The sequence below is a fragment of the Dasypus novemcinctus genome, chromosome 11, assembly GCF_030445035.2.
Source record: "Dasypus novemcinctus isolate mDasNov1 chromosome 11, mDasNov1.1.hap2, whole genome shotgun sequence".
Taxonomy (NCBI): Eukaryota; Metazoa; Chordata; class Mammalia; order Cingulata; family Dasypodidae; genus Dasypus; species Dasypus novemcinctus.
Window position 1 is genome coordinate 15,220,043 of NC_080683.1, and position 16,497 is coordinate 15,236,539.

The following is a 16,497-nucleotide window of genomic DNA, read 5'->3' on the forward strand; positions in this document are numbered from 1 at the left end:
GCCAGGCACGTGCGCAGTCCCGGAAGCTGCTCGCGGAGGCTGCCGCGCGCCTGCCAGGGAGGAAGCGCGCCCGGTCGCTGCGCTCGGTCCGGCTGGGCCATGGAGCCCTCGCCCCAGCCCGCGCGCGCGCCTGGCTCGCGCTGCCTTCTGCTGCTCTCCTTGCTGCTGCTGCTGCAGCTGACCCCCGACCTGGGCCCCAGGCGGGCCGGGGCCGAGGAGACCGACTGGGTTCGGCTGCCCAGCAAATGCGAAGGTGAGGGGGCGGGGTCCGCGGGGCTCTTCTGCCCCAGCCGAGGGGCTCGAAGCGCGGGGCTGGCGGGAAAGGGTCTTGGGGGTGGCAGGATCTGAACCCTTGCTGGCGTGTGTCTTCATTCTCCTTGGCACTGTGCTGGCCCCTGCACTCGGGGGTGGACGAGAGGTAAGGTCTCAGTCCTCCCGGAGCTCACAAATTGGCAAAAACAAGCAAGCAATTGTAAACCAGGATTGTAGATGCCCCGATAGGGGAGGTGGGGGTGGAGGAGGGCACAGTGAGAAGGCCGAAGAGTAAGTAGGAGTTAGATGAAGAGAAGTGGAAAGAGGGCCCCAACCCGAAGGAAACCGCAGGTGCAGGGGTCTGCAGATTAAGAAGCAAAGAATGGGTTTGAGGAACTGAGAAGTACCATATGACTGTCCTGGAGGAAGAACTTGAGACTTTCCCTTTTGTGCTTTCACGCCTCCTGCTAACCTAATCTGTGTAATTTGTCTGCCTCATTAAACTGTGAACTCCCTGAGGACTGGGACTTTATTTTAGATACCATTCACACAGTGCCTGGTAGGTGCTCAGTAGACGTTTTTGGAATAGATATGAATAAACGGGAGGGGGGATAAGAAGGGCCAGTAGCTAGAGGTCTACCACTTGCTGAGAATGGAGGTTGAAAGGGCCTGTGGGTGAGGAGGAGGGAGAAGGAGCTGAGGCCTAAAGAGTCAGTTTGAGGGGAAGAGTAGTGCCTGGGGGAACTTGTTGAGGGAGGAAGATTTTTAGGAATATGGAGAAAAGGGTGAGTCCCAAAGAAGTACGGTGGAGGCTTAGAAATTAGAGAGAGCTAGAGGGACGCAGATGTGGCTCAACTGATAGAGCATCCACCTACCATATGGAGGGTCCAGGGTTCGATACTCAGGTCCTCCTGACCCGTGTTATGAGCTGGCCCATGTGCAGTGCTGCCGCATGCAGGGAGTGCCTGCCGTGCAGGGTGCCCCCCACATAGGGGTGCCCCACGTGCAAGGAGTGCATCCTGCAAGGAGAGCCACCCGGCGTGAAAAAAGCTGGCCAAGGAGTGGCACTGCACACACACAGAGCTGGCACAGCAAGATGACCCAACAAAAAAGAGACACAGTGTCAGGTACTGCCTGATAATGCACATGAATGAGAAGAACACATAGCGAATGGACACAGAGAACAGGCAATGGGGGGGAAGGAGAGAGAAATAAATAAAAATAAAATCTTTAAAAAAAAAAAAGAGAGAGAGAGCTAGAGAGTGTGAGCACCAGCTGGAACTGTGAAAGGCCTACTGCTTCTTCCTCTCCTCCGTTTCTCAGTTTTAGCCTCAGACCTTCACAGTCATTCCCTCCTTCCTGTTTCTCTAGTCCTCGGCCTCCCAGAAAGTTGACAGTAAATCCTTTTCATCCTAATCAGAGCCTAAGGCAGGCCAGATGTTCCCAAAGCACTGGAAAGTGGGGTGGGGTGGTTTGGGACGTTTAATCCTTCCATTTGAGAGATTAAAAGCGAGATGCTCTGGAGATGAGCTGACTTCACTAGTAAGGCTCTCAGTATGGATTCCAGCCAGTGCCTCTCCCTCACTCTCTTAAAGCACAGTGACAGGGTTGTGAAGCTTTCTTTTCACTCTTTCTTTGATATCCTTTGGGAGTTACACTTTCTCTTCTCTTTTTTTCCTGAAGTATTCTGATACCAAAGAGCCCCTGCTTTTTCCTCTTTATTTTCTTATAGTCTAAGAAGCACGAATTTCTTTTCCTTAGGAGCCATATCATTGGCACGGATCTTGGAAATCATTCTAGTCCAACCTCATTTTGTAGATAATCAATGAAAATTAACTTAAAAGGTATTTTCAGTCACAGGCTGGCTTGGCTGAGTCCAACCCTTCAGCTCCTCTTAATTATTACTGTTCTTACTTATATTTATTATTATTACACTTTTGTTATTAAATACCTCCTGGCTCAGTAACCCAAGTGGAACAGGCCTTGGCACAGAGAAAGGAGAGCCTGCCCAGAAAAAGTGTGTGGGGGAAGCAGTTGTGGCTCAACTGAGAGAGCATCCGCCTACCATATGGAGGGTCCAGGGTTCTATACCCAGGGCCTCCTGACCCGTGTGATGAGCTGGCCCATGTGCAGTGCTGACATGCGCAAGGAGTGCTGCGCCCACACGGGTGTCCCCCATGTAGGGGAGCCCCACGCACAAGGAGTGCGCCCCCGCAAGGAGAGCCACCTGGCACACACACACACAAAAAAACACAGCCCTCCCAGGAGTAGCGCCGCACACACTGAGAGCTGATGCGGCAAGGTGACACAACAAAAAGAGACACAGTTTCCCAGTTCTGCGTGACAAGAATGCAGACAGACACAGAAGAACACACAGCAAACGGACACAAAGAGCAGGCAATTGGGGGGAGGGGGGAGAAATAAATAAATAAAGAGTGGGTGGGTGTCATGAGTCTGGGGTCTGTGTCATGAGTCTTCGCTGAGCCTGATTCTGGGTGGGATCCCCAGAGGGGGTCTTGAGGAGGTCAAGTTTGGCAGAGTTGGGTAGGAAGGTTGTGGTTGATAGGTATAAGAGAGAAAGGAGCTTCCAGCCCCTGGGGCCTGGAATACTGCATGTTGAGGGCATGGGAGAAGGGGGCAAATGAGCCAGAAAAAAAATGATGAGCTTGCACAGAGCCCAGGATTGGAAAGGGGAAAGGAGAGAGAGCCACATGGTCCTGGTTGGAGAGGGAAAGAGGTGAGATGCCCTCTAGTCATTTCAGACTCAGATCCCCAGCTTATATTTTGGAATTTCCATGTGTTCTAAGTCCTCAGAGTCTTTAATTAATATATATGTTCTAAAATTCCACCAAGAAAGCCTCTGGGGGGTGTCTTTATTTTGCTGATAAATTACTTTTCTCGCAAGCCCTGCTGTCATTGCCACACAATGTTGGTGGCATTTAGCCTGCAGAGTGGATTCCATTCACAGTCACCAGAAACTGCCTCATTCAGTCTGTCAGGAGGACTTCCCAAGCCTCTAACAGGCAGAGTAACAGACCAGGGCAATACAGAAGAAACCCAATGCACGCTGCTCACTTACGAGGATCCTCGAGCTGACGGACATGTGAGGTGACTGAAGGCCCATAGTGAGAGCTTGGATCCTGCCCAGGCCCCGGATGAAATCAAGAGCAGGTGAAAGTAGCCCAGCCGGGCAGAAAGGGCAGAGAAGCCCCTAGAGAGCATTAAGCACTTCCCTGAGGCCTCAGCATCTCGTACCTGTGGTGGTGGCAGCGCCTCGTGGGGGTAAATTACTTGTTTGTACTTCTCTCTGATCCTTTTGACTAAGTGTCTAAGGGGAGGGACCTTGTTTTCATCTCCATATCCCCAGGCAGTGCCTGACACAGAGGAGTTGCTTAATAACAGTTTGAGGAAGGGTTAGAGGAAATGAGAAAATAAGTGTGCGGTGATGCTAGGAATAAAGGCTGGGCGGGGATAGAGCAAACTGGTAGGAATAGAAAGCTGGTGTGGGAGCAGAATGTGAAATCAAGTCATAAATAGCCATAAAAGACATTTTAGCACAATGGGGGAAATTTGAATATGGAGTTAGTATTGGTGATGTTGGAATTGTCTGATTGTTTTATGGTTATGTAGAAAACAGTCTTTGTTCCCAGCGGATGCCTGATGACATATTTAGAGGTGAAAGTCATGATGGCTACAGCTTACTTCCAAAATGGTTTAGCAGAAAACAATGTAAATATTGTTTATTAGAGATAGATTGTAGCAAATCATTCACAATTGTCAAGTACAGGTGAAAGATACATAGTTATTCATTGTAGTCTTTCCATTTTCCTGTATGTCTGAGACTTTTTAAAGGGAAAAAGGTGGAGGAAAAAAAAAAAAGTGAAGTCAGTAGGCTAAGGGCCAAGAGTGTAAATGGGGCAGTGGACCTGGGCGCCCCGTTTTTGCACAGTGAGCTCCCTGCCCACGTGAACGCCCGCCCGGGGCTGTTTTGCTGGGAGCTGGTCGGCCAGGGGCTCATGAGCACCCTGCGTGCTGTGCTGTGCCTCCCTCCCCCAGTGTGTAAATATGTCGCCGTGGAACTGAAGTCAGCCTTTGAGGAGACTGGCAAGACCAAGGAGGTGATTGACACGGGCTATGGCATCCTGGACCGGAAGGCCTCCGGAGTGAGATACACCAAATCGTAAGTGAACGGTCTTGCCAGCCTGCCCTGCTGTGATCCTGGAGGCGTGGCGGGATGGGACTTCCCTGCTGCCTTTCGGCTGGGCAAACCCGCCACCAAGGAAGCAGCTCTGACAGACACCCCGCCTTTGCCTCGAGGTTCTGCGCCCGCTTAAGTGTGTGACCTTCACGAGTCCCTTCCCTCCTCTGGGCTTCAGAGTCCTCTGTAAAGTCTAGATTGCTGGACATTATCAGTGATTCACAGACTTTCAGATTTCATGGACCAACGCCAAGTGTTAAGATGTTGGTGTCAGAGGATTACCAACTTTTTATTTTGCCAGGCGTAAATATCAGAAACTAAAGAGGGGTTGGAGATGTGGCTCAAGCAGTTGAGCCCCTGCTTCCCATGTGGGGGGTCCCAGGTTCTGTCCCCGCTGCCTCTGAAAAACCAAAAAAACAAATGAAAAACTGACTCAGGGGAGTGGCTCTGGCTCAGTGGTTAAGCACCAGCTTCCCACATATGAGGTCCGGGGTTCAATCCCCGACCCCGGTTCCTAAAAGAAGGCAATCAAACAAAAAAACTTCCACCTGCTTTGATTGCTGTGCTCCTCCTTTAAAAGTGAAATGCTAATTTAACATCAAAATTGATACATTCTGCTTTCCTTCAAAATCGAAATACTGAATCAGCTTTATTTTTAAAATTCCTTATTTTCATTATTTTGCCTTAGACCATTAAGATTTTGTCTCTCTGGTCTGTGTTCCAGCATTTCAGAGCCCACAGACCAGGTGGCCTATCTTCCTCCCAGCTCTGACTTCCCGTTGGTGAGATACGCAGGTCTTGGGGCAGCAGGGCTGGAGGGACAGGCTGCTAACCCACTGGATCTAGGAAGAGAACTCAGTCCCTCTTGTGCTGCTGTCTCGGCAGGGACTTACGGTTAATCGAAGTCACCGAGACCATTTGCAAGAGGCTCCTGGACTATAGCCTGCACAAGGAGAGGACTGGCAGCAACCGGTTTGCCAAGGTTGGGTTTATGCTTGTCCTTCAGCTCCCCTGGGTCGGGACCTTCCCATAGCTACGTGTATCTGCTGGCATGGGTGCATTCTGAGGGTCATGCCCTGGAAGTTTCTCTCCTCGGCCTCTTCCCATTCTCCACTGATTGCCATTTTCACCCTCAGCCCAACCTCCCATCCTCAGTGGCCTGAGTTTCCAGTGGCAGTGAGAACTTTCCGAATGGCTCGGACCTCCCACCAGGGTCATGCCTCCATCTCAGACGCAGGCAGAAATGCCCCATAGGGACCTAGAGCACTTGAGCAGGAAGACCTGAGCTAGGTCCAGCACATGCAGGGCTGCGGGGGGCTAAGGGAGATGTCAGAAGACGTTCTGGGGGTAGTGAGGGCCATGTCTTCCTTTGAGCCCCACAGCACCTACGTGGACCACCGTCAGGGTGCCTGTGGCATGGCTAATGCACGGACTGTGTGCCCAGATGCTGCCCTCCCTGGACAGTGAGCTTCTTAAAAGAGCAGCAGGACTCCTGTCTTCAAGGAGAGTTACCACCCACATTTTTCCACCTAAGTACCCTTCTGGCAAAGGAGATTTAGGGGTTTCTGACCAGGAGAAGTCTAAGCGTTTATCTGTTGATACAGCCTTTTGATATAATATTATGTAGCTGTAAAAAAAAAAAAAGAGGTGCCTGTTTATGAACTGAACTGAAATTATCTCCATGGTATGTGGTTAAAAAAAGGCAAGATCCAGAGTAGTGTGTAAGATACACTATCACTTAGATAAGAACGGTGGCGTGTGTGTGGGGAAGATATATTTTTGTGAATGTATTTGCTTGAGTTGTATAAATAATCTCCTCATAAACACAGGAAATATCTCTGAGAAAATCTAGGTGGGTGGGAGAGAGGTTTTTTTGTTTGTTGTTGTTGTTCTTTCTTAAAGCAGTTTTATTGAGACATAATCACAGTGTTGGGCATTTATCACCATAAAAAATTTTAGAACAATTTCATTACTCCCAAAAGAAGAACTCCACACACTTTAGCTGTCACCTCTCAATCCTCTCTCCTTGGGAGAGATTTTTAACAGAAGAAAGGGTCCTCCCTGCCTCCGCTCTGCCCTTTTCCCACCAAGGAAAGACACAAGGTGCAGGGAGTGGGCCTGGGTAGAGAGAAGTGACTGTGGCCCGCCACAGTGAGTGGAAAGGGCCTAGACAAACTCCAGTTTCCTAGAGAAGGAGTAGAAGTTCTAAGACAAAAAGTAGGGCCTGAGGGGCAACAGCAGATCTCTTTGAAAGGAAGAGGTGGGAGGGCAGGGGTGTGTGTTTGTGTGTGCGTGCGTGTGTGTGCGTGCGTGTGCGCGTTGTGGGAGACAGGCCTAAGAGAAGGGGGAGAGGAAGGTAAGCCTGAGGCTGTGAAGCCTCAGAGGGTCCTGGCTTCTCGGAGCTGGGGCTTCGGGCTTCGGGCACCACCAGCGGGGAGAGAGGCGGGTAGAGAAGGCGGCTCTCCCTGCCCGGGTCTGTCCGCCTCTTCCAGGGCATGTCGGAGACCTTTGAGACCCTGCACAACCTGGTGCACAAAGGGGTCAAGGTGGTGATGGACATCCCCTACGAGCTGTGGAACGAGACCTCCGCGGAGGTGGCCGACCTCAAGAAGCAGGTACGGGCCCCTCAGCCCTCAGAAGCCGCTGAGCCCGGGGGCGCTGGCGGGGGCCGAGTCCGTGCCCGAGGAAGGCCGCCAGGAGCGGGGAGCCTGCGGCCGTGGCCGGGAGGCCCGGGGGAGCTCATCTGGGAGGCTGCCCGGTGCTGGGGCTTCGCCAAGGCGGGTGTCGTGCTTCACAGTGCGACGTGCTGGTGGAGGAGTTTGAGGAGGTGATCGAGGACTGGTACAGGAACCACCAGGAGCAGGACCTGACGGAATTCCTCTGCGCCAACCACGTGCTGAAGGGCAAGGACACCAGTGAGTCTGAGGGCAGGAGGAGGCAGGGCAGGCTGGCCCGCGGGCTCGAGTGTCTGCCGCCCCCCGGGGCAGGCAGGGAGAGAAGGAAAAGGAAACAGGGCAGGCATCCTTCCTTCTCCACCTGAGGCCAGGTGAGGGCACCAAAGCAGGTGCCTCCTGGGGAGCCCGGGGGCCGCAGGAAGAGGGGGCGGTGGGGCCAGGCAGTCGGCAGCCAATTCCAGCTCCTCGCCGTCAGGGCCCCCCACCCAGCAGGGCAGTCCTGAGGCCGTCTCCTCTCCTCACCCCAGGCTGCCTGGCAGAGAAGTGGTCTGGCAAGAAGGGCGACGCAGCTGCCCTGGGGGGGAAGAAGTCCAAGAAGAGGGGCAGCCGGGCCAAGGCATCGGGCGGCAGGAGCAGCGGCAGCAAGCAGAGGAAGGAGCTGGGCGGCCCCGAGGGAGACTCCGGGCCCGAGGAGGACGAGGGCGTGCAGAAGGCATCCCCCCTGACACACAGCCACCCCGACGAGCTCTGAGCCTGACCCAGCAGCCCCTGCCCCACGGCGTCGCGAGAGCCCCCCGACCTAGAAACGAAAGGGTCTGGGGCTTGGCTCGGGCAGGCCAGGACGGCTTTCCCGGCCCCGGCGTCCTCTCTGCCTCGGCTCAAGGAAAGACGCGCGCCCCAGGACGTACTCAGAGCAAGCGGGGCCAGCCCGCGCCGGCCTTCTCCCTCCCCTGGCCCGGGCTCGCGGCAGGACTGCTCAGCACTGCGCTGTGGGCTCCGGAGGGGCAGGCCAAGAGCTGGGCCCCAGAACCGGAGCCGTGAGGGGGCCGTGCCCAGCTGCCACCTCCCCCCCCCCAGCAGGGAAGCGAGACCGCAGCGCCCCCAGCTCCTCCGGCTGCCCACCCCTCCCGTGGACACCTTGCACCCTGCCCGGCCCGCCGCCGGCTCACAGTGCAGTGTGCAGAGTAAAACCCTTTTGCGTTTTTTGTTGGTTGCAATTCCTGAGTACTCTTTAGCCCCTCAGAGGTGCCCTGAGCCCCGTGTTGCTTTTTCCTGCCCTTCACCTTCTCTCAGTCTCGGGGGCTGAGGGTGGGGGGAACCCACTCCCGTCTCACTGTCAGGGCTGGACTTGCCTGGTCTTGGCAAGTGCAGCGTGAGCCTCGGGGTGTCTTGGGGCGAGGCCCAGCACAGCGCTCTGACCCGCTCTGACCCTGGCTCAGCTGAAGCCGGTGAAGCGGCTGTCACCTGCCTTTGTTCTCACTGAGCTCTCCAGGCCCTCCCCACTCTGCTCCCTGGCGGGGAAGGACTGAGCTCGTACCCCCTTCCCTCCCTCCTGCCTGGCCTCTCTCGCCCAAGGCCTTCCCGACTGTCCTGTGAAACGTTTACCTTCACACCGCCAGCCCCGCCCCGCCCTCCCGCCTCCCGCCAACCCTGCCTGTTGTCTTGGACCTTGCTCCCTGGTGACCACACTTGACCACTCTTTCCTGGAACCCAGAGGAGAGGATACCCCAGCCCCCCCCCAACACCTCCCGGTTACACAGTGTTCCCTGTGGCCAGGAGAGGAACGGAAGGCCGGCCTCTGGGGAGAAGGGCCCTGGAGCCAAGGATGAGGGCTCTGGGCAGCAGGAATGACAGCTCTGTATTCCCAGTGTTAATGCTGTCGATCCTGGAAGTGCACTTGTGGGACGGGTGGGACGGGCCCCATTTTGTAGAAGAGTCTGAGGCTCAAATGACATGCCCAAGGTCCTACTGCTAGTAAGTGGTACCCCTGGGGCTCAGGCTCTGAGTTTTCCATTGTGGGGTATTTTCCACAACGCCACGGCTGCCAGGGCCCCTTCCCCCAATACCTGGCACTGACGGTGTAATTCATGTTGAGCTGGCTTGGTTCTTTGGTCTTAACCATTCCCCCTTCCCCCAGTCTCTTTTAAAAGGAGAATGGGAAGCAGCTCTTGCTTCTTGGGAGGGAGCAAATGGCAGAAGCCCCCTGACCCCCACACCTGCGCTGTGCCCTCGCAGAGGCTGAGCTTCTGCTCCCCGGATCTGAGCACCTACACAGCTTCTTCTCACCTTCCCCTGCTGGGGCCCAGTGGTGGGGAGTGGGTGAAAGCTGCTTTGGTCTAGTGAAGAGGTGCTGGGGTCTGACCTTGGGGCGAGGGGCCTCCTCAGCCTGCTCTCCACTGCTCTTTCCTTCCCTAAGTTTGGACGGCGAGAGCCTAGAGTGTAAAAACTGGAAGCATTTTCTCTGGTTGTGGAGGCTTAGAACTAGGTCCTTGGGCGATGAGACCCATTTTTAAATTTTTTATGATGACTTTCCATCTGGCCGCCCATCTCTAGTTGCAAGTCTGCTGCTGCCTCCTGCTAAAGGTGCTAGCAGACAGATTCCAATCCAGACCAGGCCCATCCAGGCCCATCTGGGCCCATCCAGGCCTTTGTTACGAACGTAGGAGGCGGCTAAGAGTCATGTATGGCATTTCAGTGCCTGGCTTGCCTCTGTCCCCAGAGCGTCACTGATTTTTTTTTTTTTTAAGATTTATTTTTTATTTATTTCTCTCCCCTTACCCCCCCCCCCAGTTGTCTGTTCTCTGTGTCCATTTTTGCTGCATCTTCTTTGTCTGCTTCTGTTGTCAGTGGCATGGGAATCTGTGTTTCTTTTGGTTGCGTCATCTTGTGTCAGCTCTCCGTGTGGGCGGCACCATTCCTGGGCAGGCTGCACTTTCTTTCGCGCTGGGCAGCTCTCCTTACGGGGCGCACTCCCTGCGCATGGGGATCCCCTATGCGGTGGACACCCCTGCGTGGCTGGGCATTCCTTGCGCGCATCAGCACTGCGCATGGTCCAGCTGCGCATGGGTCAAGGAGGCCTGGGTTTGAACCGCGGTCCTCTCATGTGATAGGAGGACTCCCTATCCATTGGGCCACGTCCGCTTCCCGTAATTGATTGTTAATGTAGGAGGGGCAAAGACCTCCCCTTACTGGGGTGGTTGGCCCAGGGGCCGGTTCCCAGTCCGCGGAGGCGGGCAGTGCTGTCACTGTTTTGCTCTTCGACCTGCAGCTGCTGGGTGGGAAGCCCTTCTCCCTCCCCAGGTCAGGTGGCACCCTCACCAGCCACGCACCCAGCCCACCCCTGCAGGCAGCTCCTCCCCTGGCCCAGACTTCTTTCCTCTCACCATGACACATAGAGCCTTTCCCAACTCGGGTACTGCCTCCCACTCTCACACCCCTTCCCATTCATAAGGTGAGGGGCTACCTCAGGCTGCATTAACCTGATTTCAGTCCCCTGTTAGAGCAGGGTTTCCTAAACTTGCCTGGACAGGAGAGTCACCTGGGATGTTTGTTGAACGGCCAGTTGTCTTGACCCACCTCACACTTGCTAGACTGGGGGTCTTAGCAGTCTGCATGCTTATACATCCCTGTGGTTGAGTGTGGCCCGCTGCGACCCACTTTACCAGAAAGGCTCAGTAGCACTTGGCAACTAGAGGTGTGTCCTAAGAGCGGACAGGACCTCGGTGAAGTCACACTGGGCGAAAGGGTGTTTTCTAGACGGCAGGTTCCTCTCCTTGTGCCATGTTCCTGGGTGGCATTCTCATGCAACGTCTTTGCACAAAAGAAAAGGTGTTCTTCGTTTCACCTCCGACTTCCATTTTGTTGTTTTGTTTTTTTAAGGAGGTACCAAGGATTGAACCCAGGACCTCATACATGAGAAGCAGGCAACCAATCACTGACCTACAGCTCTCTCCTGGATGAGAGTTGGGTTTTTTTGTTTGCGTTGTTTTTAGGAGGTACCTTTATCCTCATGTGCAGCCCTTGTGCCATCGTTCCCCGTGTGCTTGAAAACTGTCCTCCTCTTTAGTGGCTCTTTCGTGGCTTTGTCTTCCAGAAGGCCGACCAGCTGCTGTCTGCTCACTCATATCCCTCTTTAGAGTTGACTTTCAAGTCTCTCCCCCTTCAGAGTTTAAAGTGATGTATGTCTTAAAGTCAAGTTTGACCTGTATGCTGCCCTCAAGGATTGGCTTCTCTACTGTTTCTTTGGGGGACTCCAATTTTATTATTTCTCTGAAATAGTGTAGTACTCTCTGTCTGTTAAGGTTGTGCAGACCATCAGAACTTAGTCCTCCACTGAAATAACTGTGATTCAGTGTAAGGAAGTGTTACTGTACACTGGGAAGGGAGAAAAGTGGGCTGACCTCATCACCAGCTCCAGGCTCGGGGCATCTATCAGCACCACCCCTTCGCCCAAATAGATATAGAATGGGTTTTCTGTGCAAAACAAAAAAGACACTCAAAGAGTCTGACCAACATGTTATTTCATCAGGAATTGCCAAAGTAGTGGATTATTTTCTTCCATCTCATCTAGAGCTGAGAGCGTGTGCTGTCACCTGTTCCAATGAGCAACGTCTCACCTGTTACCAACCCAAATACTGTCTCATCTTTTTTTTTTATAAGATTTATTTTTATTTATTTAATTCCCCTCCCCTCCCCCGGTTGTCTGTTCTCTGTGTCTATTTGCTGCGTCTTGTTTCTTTGTCCGCTTCTGTTGTCGTCAGCGGCACGGGAAGTGTGGGCGGCGCCATTCCTCTGCAGGCTGCTCCCTCCTTCGCGCTGGGCGGCTCTCCTTACGGGGCGCACTCCTTGCGCGTGGGGCTCCCCTACGCGGGGACACCCCTGTGTGGCACGGCACTCCTTGCGTGCATCAGCACTGCGCATGGCCAGCTCCACACGGGTCAAGGAGGCCCGGGGCTTGAACCGCGGACCTCCCATGTGGTAAACAGATGCCCTAGCCACTGGGCCAAAGTCCGTTTCCCTAGTGTCTCATTTTTATATTGAAGAACAGCTCAGTGAGCAGCTCTGTGTATACTGAGGAGATTTACTGGAGATCATACCTTAGAACTGCTTTTAACTAAAGTGGGAAACTGTCAAATAGAACCTCTTTTACACATCGGTAAGCACATACTCATAGATGTGCTCAGTGTATATTAATGTGACCACCATTATATTAACGTGTGACCACCGTTACAACAACGGCCTATCTTACACACACTGAATGGGACTTCATTTATTTATTTTTAATGTATTTCTCTCCACTCCCCCTTCCACTGTCTGCTCTCTCTGTCCATTTGCTCTGTGTTCTTCTGTGTCTGCTTACATTCTTGTCAGTGGCACCAGGAATCTGTGTCTCTTTTTGTTGTATCATCTTGCTGCCTCAGCTCTCTGTGTGTGCAGCGCCATTCCAGGGCAGGCTGCACTTTTTTTCATGCAGGGCCGCTCTCCTTATGGGGTGCACTCCTTGTCTCCCGTACACAGGGGACACCCCTTCATGGCCCAGCACTCCTTGTGCGCATCAGCCCTGCCCATGGGCCAGCTCATCACATGGGTCAGGAGGCCCTGGGTTTGAACCCTGGACCTCCACATGGTAGGCAGATGCTCTATCAGTTGAGCCAAATCCGCTTCCCTGGGACTTTCTTTCGAGCAGATTGAGTCTTGTACTGTAGATTCAAAAGTTCAAAAGGGATCCATTGGGAAAATTCTGCTGGTTGCCTCCATGCAGTTGGGCAGCTTCCATCCCTTCTTGAGCATCCCTGTGTCTAATCTGGATAGATTGCAAAGAGCATTTTTCACTGATTTGGGCTGGAGTTTGGATTTTAGCATTCACCATGTGAAAAATAAAATTTTACCTCTTCCAAATCAAAACAAAAACAGGGTGGTTCCCATTTGTAGTTACTATATATATGTACTTTGCAATACCAGTAGTAATTGCCTTGGAATTTGTCCAGATGCAGTATTCTCAACTAAAGTCTTTTTGCAAACATATCACACATTGGGGATGAAAAATTTTGTCTTGAGTCAATTCCAAATAATAAACGCTGCATATTTAAAATATCACCTATTCTCATTTTCAACTAAGCTAAACTGTAAATTGATTTCTATTTTGTGACCTTTACTTTCCATGGCCCAGGTCCTCAGATTGGGTTATCTAAAATTTACAGGTTATTCAAAAGAAAAAAAAGAAAAGTGGGCAGAAGGACATGAACAAACAATTTGGAGATGAAAGACTGTACTTATTTGGTACATCCTGGTAGTAATAAAAGAAGATTACCACAATTAAGTGCAATTTTCTACCTAATGAAATATCAATGAATAACATCCTTAGGTAGAGAAGAATTGAAATAAACTTACTTGTTTTTGGTGACAGTACCAATCAGTAGAAAAATTCCATTTGAAAAATAGTTTGATCATAATCACCCACAGGTTCACTCTCTAGAAAAATTGTGAGAACATTTTAAATATTTAAAACTTGAATGATTAAACAAGTCACAGCAGAGCCACTCAATGGACTATTACATAGCCATTAAAAAAGATGTGTAAGGGAAGCAGATGTGACTCAAGGGATTGGGCTCCCATCTACCGTATGGGGGTCCTGGGTTCAATTCCCAGGGCCGCCTGGTCTGCACCGTGGAGAGCTGGCCCAAGCCTTGATGCAACAAAATGCAAAAAAAAAAAAAGAGACGCAGAGGAAACACAATGAGAGACATGGCAAACCAGGGAGCTGAGGTGGCTCAAGCAATTGAGTGTCTCCCCCACATTGGAGGTGCCGGGGTCATTCCTGGTGCCTCCTTAAGAGAAAGAGAAGGGAAGATGAGCAGACACAGAAGAATGCATAGTGAATGGACACAGCAGACAGTGAGTGCAGGTGGCAAGGTGGGGGGAAATAAATCTGAATCCATGAAATTTCATGTGCATTATGGTCTCAATATTAAATTTTTTTTTTTCTGCATGAGAAAGAATTACTAACCTGGGAACTAAAACTTTGTCTTAGAAATGGAGAGTACATTTAGAAGCTACCCACACCTATAATTTTCGAATTTTAATTATGACCCTGTGTGTAAAACGTTTTTTCCCCCAGAACTCTTGGTCTCTTGATATTTAAATCAAAATCAAGTATTTAAATCCTTATCAATATGGAGACTGGCTTTTAGCCTTTAAAGTCTACAGACCAATCACAAAAATTCGATACAGACATTCCCAATGTGGGTGGGTTATGCCAAAACTTCGAACAACTCTCAGTTTTGAAATGGGAGGAGAAAAAACAACAAATTGAAATAGCTTTTAGACATGGAAAATCTTTCCCTAGGTGAGGGAAATCACTTAACACCAAAAAGGCTTTGCTTAAAGAGATGTTCTAGGTGCCTTTTTTCTTATTTAGATGAACTAAATTAGATGAACTAAATCTAGATGAACAAAATACTTTTTTTGGAGCTAGTTTTATCAAAGGAGTATCAAAGTGGGATCTTCCCTGAATAGTAATTTCCATATAAGAGGGTGTGAAAGAGGTCTGAATTTATAAAATAATGCTCTCTCAGGCTTCATTCTTTATATGAATATCAGAAGAAGAAAGGGAAAGACCACAAACACAAGCATCCTTGCCTTGTGTGACCCAAAAAGTCTGGTAAACTTAACCTGTTGACAAGATTATCCTGGTCATTCTAAGGGTGACATTTCTCAGCAGCATCTGAGCCCTGAGAAAATCCCCCCAGGTTTACCTCCAGCTATGTTGAGAGAGGGTTAAAAGAGTGAGCCAGCCTCCTACCTACTTTAGCATTCCTTTCCTAGACAAAAAACAAATGGGAGTAAGTAGTAAGGCAAAAAATCATTGCCCTAACCCACTTAACTTCTCAAGTATTTTATATTTAGCCAATCCATTCATAGTGGCAAAGAACTTATTTCCCTATCATTTTTGTGTATATTCCAATTTGACTTCATTCTTCATATTTCTCCAAATTTCTTAAATGCATTTTTAGAACTCAGTATGACAAAATTAAATAATTCAACGGGGCTAGTCTTCCTTAAAATGTCATTTCTCATAATATGACCAAGTTGTTAGTTAATAGATTTAACCCTCAACTCATCAATGTATAGCCAAATAATTGCATTTCTCCTGATTTAGGGAAAATAAATAAAGTTTATTTCAAGTAAAGACCCATTTTTCTACCTGAGGAAAGAACTTTGAGAGACCTCACACATTTAAAAATTTTAAAAAGAAAAAAAAAAATGGTAAAGCTAACTCCACAGAGAGAAGTGAATACATAGTGTGCCTTGGTGCCAGGACCAGAATGTAGTACCTAAGACTGTTGCCGGCAACTGAGAGGATACTTTTTTAAACATAAGATTAAAAAAAAAAAAAAAAAAGAGTGGGAGTCGTGGAGTGACTTTCCCTCAGAATATCCTGAGTAAATCTGGGTTTACTTGCACCTTGCAGCGCCCGTCCAAGCCCGTTGCGGAGGACGGTGGGCCCCAGGCTCCGTCACCAGCGCGGGCTCCTTGAGGCAGTGTGCGTGCTGCAAACACGAGTGGAAACGAGGAGTGCCTCCAGCCCCACGATTCCACAGAGTGTAAGGGCTTAGGGGAGCCTCCCTGGTTCTAAATCCCATCACTCAGTCTTCCAGAAGGCCGAGGGACGAGAAGCAGCTCCCCCTGACCGGGAGCTGCCACCTCGGCGAGCCCGCCGCCGTCGAGTGGAGCGCCCGGGCGGCCTCCAGCGCGGGGCGCGCAGGGCGAGCTGCTCGGCCGGGGCGCCAGCTCAGGAAGGGGCAGCGGACAGCCCAGTGCAAGGCGCCGGACACTCCCACCCCTGACTCCGGGCGGCTGTCCCCGGGCGCACCTCCTCGGATACAGGTGTCATTAGAAGGGGGGGCGCGGGACCCGCCTCCGCGTCGGCGGCTCAGGGACAACCCGCCGCGCTGCTGGGTCGGGGTGGGCGCGGCGGCGCCTGGCGGCCAGGGCCCTCGGTCCCTGGACTTGCTCGGACAGACCAGCGCTATCCGGGATCTCCGCTGCCTTCCTCGCGGGCTGACCAGGCCCCGCTTCGGCCGGACGTTCCTTCTTCCCTGGGTACGCTCATCCCGGCCCCCTGCCCGCGGGGCTCTCGGCGCGGTGAACGCTGAGGCTGGACGTTTCCCTCCCCCTCCTGCCGGGGGCCGCCGCGCCGCGAGCCGGGGTAGGTGGGCGGCGGGCGGGGAGGGCCTGCGCCGAGGGCCGGGCGCTCAGCTCCCGGGCCGGGCGCCGTGGCCGTGGCCGCGGGCGGGGAGCCGGCAGGGGCGTGCCCCCGCGCTCACCTGCCATTGGCCGGGGGCGGCGGCGGGCCGGGGGCGGCGGCCGCGC

General features: G+C 52.1%; 1 protein-coding gene across 1 annotated transcript; it reads left to right on the top strand.

The window, feature by feature from the left end:
• The first annotated feature begins 18 nt into the window (after positions 1-18).
• Positions 19-8,330, top strand: CNPY3 (canopy FGF signaling regulator 3). The gene is made up of 6 exons (XM_004451347.4): positions 19-253; positions 4,309-4,432; positions 5,336-5,432; positions 6,943-7,065; positions 7,248-7,365; positions 7,653-8,330. The coding sequence occupies exons 1-6, from the start codon at positions 100-102 to the stop codon at positions 7,874-7,876; spliced, it is 840 nt and encodes a 279-aa protein (XP_004451404.1). The 5' UTR covers positions 19-99; the 3' UTR covers positions 7,877-8,330.
• Positions 8,331-16,497: the final 8,167 nt, after the last annotated feature.